Here is a 9,671-nt window from a genome sequence, read left to right as displayed (position 1 = left end):
AATCCCCAGCCTAGCGACTTCCCGTGGATGAGGTGCAGGCATGGACCCAGTCTGGAAGAACCCTTCAGGAAGCAGTTCTGGAAGTGGAAGAACATTTGTGAGCCTGTGGGTTTGGCACTTACATTCCCTCCTGTAGCTTCTTGGAGGCGGGAGGGGCATTTTGTGATGAGAGGCGCTGAATGCTGCAGACAGAGCCAGCGGGATGAATTCTGACAAGGGGCTGGCAAGTCCCCACCAGAGGAGCAAGGCCCTCACACAGCTGCCAGGGGCACACTGGCGGACATGGGATCGCGCTAGGGTGACCAGATAGCAAATGTGAAAAATCGGGACAAGGGTGGGGGGTAACAGGAGCCTATATAAGAAAAAGTCCCCAAAATCGGGGCTGTCTTTATAAAATCGGGACATCTGGTCACCCTAGATCGTGCTGACACCCCACTTTTGCAAACTGCTGTATCGCAACACTCAGGGACCTGTCCAAGGTCCCAGCCAATCGAGGCAGCGCTGGTGATTGGGGAGCATCAGCAGCCTTAGCACGAGAAGGGCTCGCACCAGGGCACCGCCGGCGACCCACCCCAGCTGGCGCTAAGAAGGCACAGGAAAGGCGGCGCAGCACCACGTGACCTCCTGGGCCCGCTTCCCCCTTGTTGCGCCAGGAGGGAGGCGTGTCACGTGACGTGGGCTGGGGGAGAGGAGGAGCAGAGGGAGCTACGTGACCAGTGCGGGGCGGGGCCGGGGGAGGGGAGGGTTAGTCACGTGATTCGGGCGGCCGGAACGATCCGGGGAGGTGCTGCGCGGCCGCCATTTTCCTGCGGCGCCCAGTGTGCGTGAGTCCCCCGACCCCGGCCGAGCGGAAGCAGCGAAGGGCGGGGGCGGGGGGCAGGAGGCGGGGGCGCTGCCCGGGTGACAGGGCCGTCCCCGGGGGCGGAGCGCAGCGGCCTGCGGCGGGGCCGAGCGACGTGTCCGAGCGCAGCTGCCTGCGGCGGGGCAGAGCGACGTGTCCGAGCGGGTCGGTCCCCCTGTCCCGTCCCAGCCCGGCGCCGCGGCACCATGTCCGGCCAGAGCCTCACCGACCGCATCACGGCGGCGCAACACAGCGTGACCGGCTCGGCCGTCTCCAAGACCGTCTGCAAGGCCACGACCCACGAGGTCATGGGGCCCAAGAAGAAGCACCTGGACTGTGAGTACCGGGGTGTGTGTGTGGCGGAGGCTCCCCCGGGGACCTGGGGGTCTGTGAGTACCGGGGTGTGTGTGGCGGAGGCTCCCCCGGGGACCTGGGGGTCTGTGAGTACCGGGGTGTGTGTGGCGGAGGCTCCCCCGGGGACCTGGGGGTCTGTGAGTACCGGGGTGTGTGTGGCGGAGGCTCCCCCGGGGACCTGGGGGTCTGTGAGTACCGGGGTGTGTGTGGCGGAGGCTCCCCCGGGGACCTGGGGGTCTGTGAGTACCGGGGTGTGTGTGGCGGAGGCTCCCCCGGGGACCTGGGGGTCTGTGAGTACCGGGGTGTGTGTGGCGGAGGCTCCCCCGGGGACCTGGGCTCTGTGAGTACCGGGGTGTGTGTGGCGGTGGCTCCCCCGGGGACCTGGGGGGTCTGTGAGTACCGGGGGGGGGGTTGTGAGTAACGGGGTGCGGGGGACTGGCAGAGGTTCCCCCGGGAGCCGTGGGGGTCTGTGAGTACGGGGGTGGGGGGAGAGGTTCCCCCGGAGGCTGTAGGGACTGTGAGTATGGGTGGGGGGGCACGAGAGGTTCACCCCTGGGAGCCGTGGGGTCTGTGAGTAACGGGGGGGACCGGAGAGGTTCATTCCGGAAGCCGTGAGGTCTGTGAGTGGGGGATAGGAGAGGTCCCCTCTAGGGGCCGAGGGGACTGTGAGTGGGGGCAGGAGAGGTTCCTCTGGGAGCCTGATAGGGGCATCTTGAACATTTTCCACCCATCCTCGGGGTATGGTAGAACACCTGGGTTGCAAGTAACCAAAATGTTCAAATACTTATCTAGCTTCTACACATAGGGAATCATGGGACCACTGGATTGCAAGTAACTAGGGGTTTCCCCTTGGGCTTCTGCTGGGCCCCCTGACCAAGGCACAACATGAGAGGGAGGGCATAAGGAGCATGTGTACTCTGAGTAACTGAAACTCCCCCACATACAACAGGTGAATTCAACTGCTTTTCAGAGGCCAATACAAATGAGAGGGTGGAGGGCTTTACTAGAGTCCCCAGGAGCAACTCTCCCACCGTAAGGAGCTGCTGTTAAAGGAGAAGTTGTTGGGATTCATATAAGCGTTGTCCTTTGTACTGTGTACAGGGGCATCATCTTTCATACAAATCTTCGGCTAGAAGGTGCTTTATGTTTTGAATTTCCCAACAAAAGCCTACCTCTGGTTGCCAGCTCCTTCTTAAGACATGAGATTATGAAGTTCAAGAAGAAACTTCTGCATTACGAATATACCTATACTGACATCAAAACCTATGACCATCAGCATCCATTCCTGAAATCACCTTGCTCTGCAGCCGAAGTGCAGCATGTAGACTTTGAATAGCTCAGCTCTCTGCCTTCACCTCAATCCATAAAATCATAGGCCCCCAAAAGATGCACCTGGACTGATAAGTATGTCCCTAATAAATCCTCCTATTCCTTCCCACCACATTCTTACAATACTATTTGACCATTTGTGAGGGACATCTTTCTATCAAAGCAGTAATATTAACTGAAGTTGATAGACTAAGCAGTTTGTTGTATTTTCACACCATGCATGTGTCAGTTCAGTTCGTAGATGGTACAATAATACAATTAGTAAAAGCTTGCTGTGTACCGCACAAACACATCGACATTCTCAGTATAGGACAGTTTACATTTTAAATAGACAGAGGGGGAGAAAGGAAGTATTTTTTTCCATTTTAAAGATAAAGGTCAGAGACAGAGATTAAGTGAAAAGAACAGGAGTACTTGTGGCACCTTAGAGACTAACAAATTTATTTGAGCATAAGCTTTCGTGAGCTACTTCATCAGATGCTGTAGCTCATGAAAGCTTATGCTCAAATAAATTTGTTAGTCTCTAAGGTGCCACAAGTATTCTTTTTGCGAATACACGGCTGCTACTCTGAAACCAGAGATTAAGTGGTTTGCTCAGTGTCATACAGGAAGTCTGTGGAAGAGCTGGGAATAGAACCTATTTCATGAATCCTAGTCCAGTGCCTCAAACATAAGATCAACCTTCTTGAAATACAGCAGCAAATAAGTTGGTTAGTTTTTTGTTGTTTTGTTCTCTGACAGATTCTCTTCCTTTTTTGCTTTGGTGATGTTACAGTACTTTACCAGCTTCATATTTTTGGTCTGCGTTGCAGGATCACCTGAAGTCCTGCCTTGGCCTTCCCAGTTTATAGTTCATTGAGATATTTCTGAAGGCCAATTATGATAGCTGGTTATTGTGCAAATCTGGATAATGACAGTATTGTGACTTTTTTTTGAGCTATTCTTCCATCTTCCTTTCTGGATTCCTATATGATGGTAGCTTTATATCACTTTTCCTAGCTTTCCTTGGACGACTTCAAGAACATCTAGTCTTGCCTTTATCAGCATACAAGAACTGTGACTTTCTTGTTCAAATCACCAGTGTGTTACTTGGTTCTGCAGCTGTTGTCTTTAGCTTGAATCAGTTCTCAGGTTCTTTTGAGTTTCTGCATCTTCATCTGCAGAACACTTGCTATGTTTATGCCAGGTATCTTCAGTTGATGAGGCAACAGAAATCTGAGCTTGTTCAATAACGATGCAATTTTGAGCTACAACATGGTATGACTTTTAATAGGGCCATCATTTAACCTTAATATCTTGTGCTGTTCCAGCAAAGCTGCACAGGAAAGGTTCCTCACATTCTTTTGCAGGTCTGTATGACCTAATAGGCCATTTCCATCTCCGGCCTCTGATTCTGAGAACTGTTCCTCGATAATTTGTATGATAAGTAAAGGTTTAGATTTAATTTGAATTAGGTTGTTTAGAGATTTTACATTTGGAGCACAAAGTAACAATACTTTAATGACAAATACTGCAAATATTGGATAATGTTTATCCAACATTAAATTGTTTTTCTGCTCCTTCCCATCTTAAAGGTTGCATTTTATAAAAACTCCATGGTGGAGATCATCAATAAGATGTACTACCAAATGATATTAATAAAATGCTGGGAGAGTTTTGAGGTGTGTGTTAAGCTACTAAAATACTTGAGAATTCAATCTACCTGTAAAATATTATGCATTTTTCCAAAGTACACATTTTGGTAGTATTTGTATGCTTAATATTTCTTTGAAAGCTTGATCTTTTATCGGCAGTCTTAAGTCAATTTATGCATGAATCCTAATAAGGTCAGATAAACCTGTCCCAATGTGGTCTTCTTAAATTTGTTTCAGTTGTGCAGGAACTCTGTATACATATACTTGGTCTAGTATAATGTGCATACGTGCTTGTTAGGAATCTTGGAAGTCCCCTTGTAGTTCGGTAACAGATGTTACATTGTTTACCATTTCCAAATAGTTCTAGTTTAAGAATAACATCCCCTTTTACCTTACTACAATAGATTTAAGTGGCCAAGTGTTCAAAAAAGGCAAACTACTCTCTCTGTGTTATAGTAGGAGCCTCCTCTTCTGTGGTAGCTTGCTAACATTGCTTTGTGTTTTGAGAATGATTTAATATATCCATTGTTATGCATGCTTGATCACTCACTCCAGTTTCCTGCCAACTCAAGTTTTTTCTTTAAGAGAAGTAATAATTTGGAACTACTACCTTGCTGGCATAGCACAGGGAGATCCCTAAAAGTTAAGGATCACCCTCGCAGTGGATTTGAAAGCAATATCTAGGCAATGAATGTTTAGCTAAATGTAGCTGGATAACTTGGCATCGAATTGTTTTAGTTGCTTTTTCTTGCTATTTCACAGGTTCTGTGTGCGTTTCAGAACATAATTCAAGCAAGCAACTCTACTAGAATCTGTAGGGCATTTTTGTGATAGTGGTTGACGTATGTAAAGTGTTATGGAATTTTTTGAATATTGATTGGCATACTCTGGCATTTAGTCTTATAGAAGTGGATCTTGGAGAAGATGTCTCAGTGCATATTTTTCTGTTTGCTTTATATTATGACTAGTGATGGGTCAGCAGTTAACACCTTTTTTTAATCTCAGAACAGTTTTAGTATAATTACTATTAATGTGGTACTCAAGTCTGTGTTAACAGACAATTCATGTTACAAAATGTTTGCAACAGGTTGGGCATTGGAAGTCCAGGTGAGCAATAGGGCAATAGTTTGAAGTAATTGATGTGCTTTTTTTTTTGGATTTAATTTTATTTAGGCAAGCTTTTCACAAAGTGACATAAGAAACATAGTAAAATGTACAATGAATAAATCTACCTTTGACTGACTAACCCTTCCTAAAGTTCTTTTGCTGAGGTAATGTCTGTATGGACTATTAGAGGTATTAAACCCAATCAGAATATTTATTTTTTAAGGAAAATGACAGCTTGTAGAAGCCTAAGGCATGAAATGACTGGTCCTGCTACACCAAAAATAACTCAGCCCCTCAGTTTCTAGGACAAAGTATTAGAATATGTACTGGAGGGACCAATGCTGCAGTGTCTGGAAGGTGGAATAGAAGTCTTAATAGGTGTCCTCAATCTCTGACTCCTGTGGTTTTGATTCTGTGATTCATATCAGAAATGTGTTCAGATGGGTCATTGTCTTGCAAATGACACACAAAGGTCAAAACATTAAAAAAGGGGATTCTGTCTTGAATCTAAGTTCAGATGATCTGACTCTTCCATAAATCTTTCATTTTCCGATACCGGAATTAGATTTTCTGGCGGCATTGCTTTATTGGGCTGAACTTTTTGTAGAACTTATTGTAATTTTCTCCCCTTTCGCGTGCATGTGGTTCCTCCTCACCAAAACAGAAGTGTTCAGTTATTCTCCCTCAGGAACCCTTAGTATTAGATATAAGCAGCTGTTCTGCTGTCTAGCACTAGATGTGCTAAAGTCAGCACCCTTTAAAAATGCTCTCTGGTATTCTCTGTATGTACACTTATTATGGTACCTTGTAGTAGTTTCCAGTTTAGCTACTGCAGGTGTCAAGTGTATAAGGGCACCCACTGTGTCAGCAGTGGATATCGATCATTAGTAACACTTGTCTCACATGAACCACAGTGAGATGGTATTATGTGCCCAAGAAGCAATTCTGTAGTCTGAAACAAACTCTGTTTCCTTTTCTAACATATTGTTGTAATGGATTTCCTTTGAACATGATGGAATTTCACAAATGTAATTAATATTGTTGGCATTCTAATCAGCATTGACAGTTCTCATTTGTTTTATGAGAACAGAATTATTTGTTAGTGAAACCAACATCCAAAAGTGATCATCGTTACTTGCATGCCAGGTGATAATCCTATTTTGTGAATTTATAGAAAAAAAAATTTATAGAAGGAAACTTTGTGTGACACTCTGAGATGAGGTTGAGGAATTCTTTGGAGTTGAGATGAAAAGAAAACTACTTTTTCAGCATTAAAATCAGCACTACATACAAACTTAGCAGCATCATTCCTGCTTGGCTAGAAACTAGAGCGATTTTAATGCAAATTGTGAAACGTCAGTTTAATACTTTGAAATTTTGCATTTCTTCAGTATATTTGGTATAAACAACATTAACTATCTAAAATGATGCTTTTGTTCTATATTACCAAACACCTTTGCTAGTGGAATTTTTAACATGCTTAACACTCACAACTTAAATTTGATAGTTTTTACAAAATTCAGATGAAAAATGTTTTCATGAAACTATTTTTAAAAATGCAATAAAACTGTTGATTTGTTTTGAACTAAATACTCTGCTGTAATGTTTGCGTCCCAAATGTTGCAGCTTTGAGAACCTGGACTGACTGCTGGAGAACCTAAAACTAAGTGGAAAGTCCATTTAATAGGTTTATGATTCATATGATATGTCTCCATCCATGTTTTACGGCTGAAGCCATAATATTGTTTTATTCTTAGTTACACTGTCTTATACCTACAACCAGCTGTTTGTAAAATAGAGGAATTATTGTTTGTTGAATAACATGAAAATATATTTCCTTAGCTCTTAAAAATGTAATTATTATTTTTCCCTCTAACTTCAGTGTTGCTTCCGTGTTAGCTAATCTCAGACAGTGACACCTGTTCAATGGACAGCTTTTGGTGTTTGAATTTCTGTGCCATGATTCTTAAAATATTTCATCTTTCACTTCGATTAAAAATTGGTGTCTTTCACTAATATAGACTAATTTTAATTTGGGGAATTTCTTTCTAAATTCTTACTCCAGTTGCAAATGTATACATTATTCCTCCTTCCCTTAACTGTTGTGTTATGTATTGCTGTATAGCTGCTTCTTAATTTCACACAGTAATGGCTGTATGTCAGCTGTGGATGATAGTCTTGGAAGTCTAGTATCTAATGTCACAGAATAACTTGGGGGTGTCAAAAGCAAGGACTTTATTCTAGCTATAAAGATGCTTTTGAAAGGTTTGTTTATATTTCTGTGCTGAGCCCTCCCTCTGACCTCTTCATTAATTGGTGTATTGTGTCCACATTTCAGTGTGTGTTCACCTTTAGTTTCAATTTCTGTTCTGGTGGATTTTTCTTTTTCTTAACAAGCATTTGAAAGGCACAGTAGCTCTTTCTCTTCTTCGTTCATGTTATCTGATGGAAAGAGTTTCGACCAGTGACAGGTAGATCTATAAACCTTGGAAGAACATGGACTAAAGTAGTACTTGGGGTGTGTTTTGGGAGAGATGGAGGGATGGTTGAGAGTATTAGATTATGCCACAGTTTTTATCAGTTCTCTGATTTTAGCAATTCATAGAGAACTGGAGCTCAAACTTCATTCTGCACATACTAAACTGTTTGGCATGATCACAGTAGCAATGTTGATTTTGGACATTTTTGAATTTTTTGATCAAAATATAGCTCAGAAAAACCATTTTTCAATAAAAAATACAGCTGAAGTGTGTGAAATGTTTTAAGGCTTAAGATAGGGTAAATGTATCCTTTATTTATTCATTCCCCATAGATGCAAAGAATAAAAATAGCAGCAGGCCTACATAAGAGTGATATTTACACCTTGGTAAATCATCCTCTGCCCAGCTAACTCCATCACTAGGGAGAAGTAGGCTGCCCTGGCTGAAGAAGTCTGAATCTCTGAATGGGGTTGCTAGCCTCCAGTTCTTCCTTTTCTAGGACTTTGAGGTTTTAGATCTTGTTTTATCCCAGACTTTATATCCTTGGAAAGAGTAAACCATTCTAGCATGGATGGAGCTATACAGGTAGTTCCTTCCCCCACTGATGGCCCAGCCATTGTTATCTTAGCCTAAGAAACACACCTTCAAAGCAGCAATCTTATCTATTTCCCCTTGTTTATTTCCCCTCCCACTATCCTTGTAAACTTGATTATCACTACAAAAGGTTGTCCCGTCTCCCCCCTCCTGCCCCCCAATAGCTCACCTTTCCTGATCACTCTTGTTACAGTCTGTATTGTAACACCCATTGTTTCATGTTCTCTGTGTATATAAAATCTCCCCTCTGTGTTTTCCACTGTATGCATCCGATGAAGTGAGCTGCAGCTCATGAAAGCTTACACTCAAATAAATTTGTTAGTCTCGAAGGTGCCACAAGTACTCCTTTTCTTTTTATGGATACAGACTAACACGGCTGCTACTCTGTAACTTATCTATGTTGTTTCATTCCTTTGGGTTTTCCCCATTTACAGCCTCCTTTGCTTTAACTTCACTAGCTATACTGGCAAACATTTTCTAATATAGACGAGGCCTCTAGTGAATGGCCTCAGCTGCAGTGCATGCATTAGTTATATTTTCTTACTGGCAGATGTTTTAGTCATTTCGATAAAATTAAAAGTTAACTTGTAGTCTTGTAATAAGCTAACTTTGCCATATAAATTCCAATTTCATGCAGACTTCAGAGCTGCAACTACCATATACGTTGGAAGGCCTTACACAGGTTTAAGGTACTTTGTAGTAGGAAGGGCCTTTCAGCATCAATGCTTTTCAGAAATTGAAATGCCGAATCTATCGGCGTGCTTTAACGGTGCCCAATGCAAGAGCTAAATCTAGGATCTTGATTTATCTTTTTAAAACTAAATGTAAATAGTTCTTTGTCGCTTCCTTAGAAAAGTGGGGCAACCTGCCTCAATTACAAGACAAAAGTAGTGTTTAAATATATATTTTTTAAAATTACCATTGCCATGTCAGTGATAGGGTAATTGAAGGACTGCTGAGACGTTTCTACATTTATGAAATTCCCGTTTGCCAAGATGTTTCGGTTTCTGTGAAACAAAATGAAAATAAATTAAAAGGTATGACTATAAAAATTGCCCTCCTAAGTCCAATAAAAATGAAGAAATAGCTCTATTGAATGAGAGGGAGGGCCAGACATGGAAAGGAAGCCCTCCTGGTATAGTGAATGGCATAGCTTGACCAATGGGTTACTTTCATGCTATCGCCAAGATGTGTTTTTCATAGGAGAGGCAGGGCCAGAGGTGGATTAAGCTTTTGTGGGGCCCTGGGCCAGAACAGGTGGTGGCCTCTTCCCACCCTTTCTGCGTGCAGTCCCTCCCCTGCACTTTTGCTGGGGAAAAGGGGCTGGGGTGT

At 43.4% G+C, this 9,671-nt stretch overlaps 1 protein-coding gene across 18 annotated transcripts in view; it reads left to right on the top strand.

Moving 5' to 3' along the window:
* The first annotated feature begins 795 nt into the window (after positions 1–795).
* Positions 796–9,671, top strand: part of PICALM (phosphatidylinositol binding clathrin assembly protein) — a 113,633-nt gene continuing 104,757 nt past the window's right edge. For 4 of the 18 annotated variants that reach the window (XR_013344870.1, XM_077808006.1, XM_077808002.1 and 1 more), the window contains exon 1: positions 800–1,177. Coding sequence is in view for 17 of the 18 variants with exons in the window: in XM_077808006.1 (XP_077664132.1) it covers positions 1,048–1,177 (130 nt within the window). In the remaining variant the exon portion in view is untranslated. Of the gene's footprint in view, positions 1,178–9,671 lie in introns of all 18 variants that reach the window. The other 14 variants (XM_077807906.1, XM_077807971.1, XM_077807964.1 and 11 more) reach the window with 8 other exon arrangements.

This window comes from Eretmochelys imbricata, chromosome 1 (assembly GCF_965152235.1).
Source record: "Eretmochelys imbricata isolate rEreImb1 chromosome 1, rEreImb1.hap1, whole genome shotgun sequence".
Taxonomy (NCBI): domain Eukaryota; kingdom Metazoa; phylum Chordata; order Testudines; family Cheloniidae; genus Eretmochelys; species Eretmochelys imbricata.
Note: the sequence above shows the minus strand (reverse complement) of the source record. Positions and strands in the feature narration are given on the sequence as shown.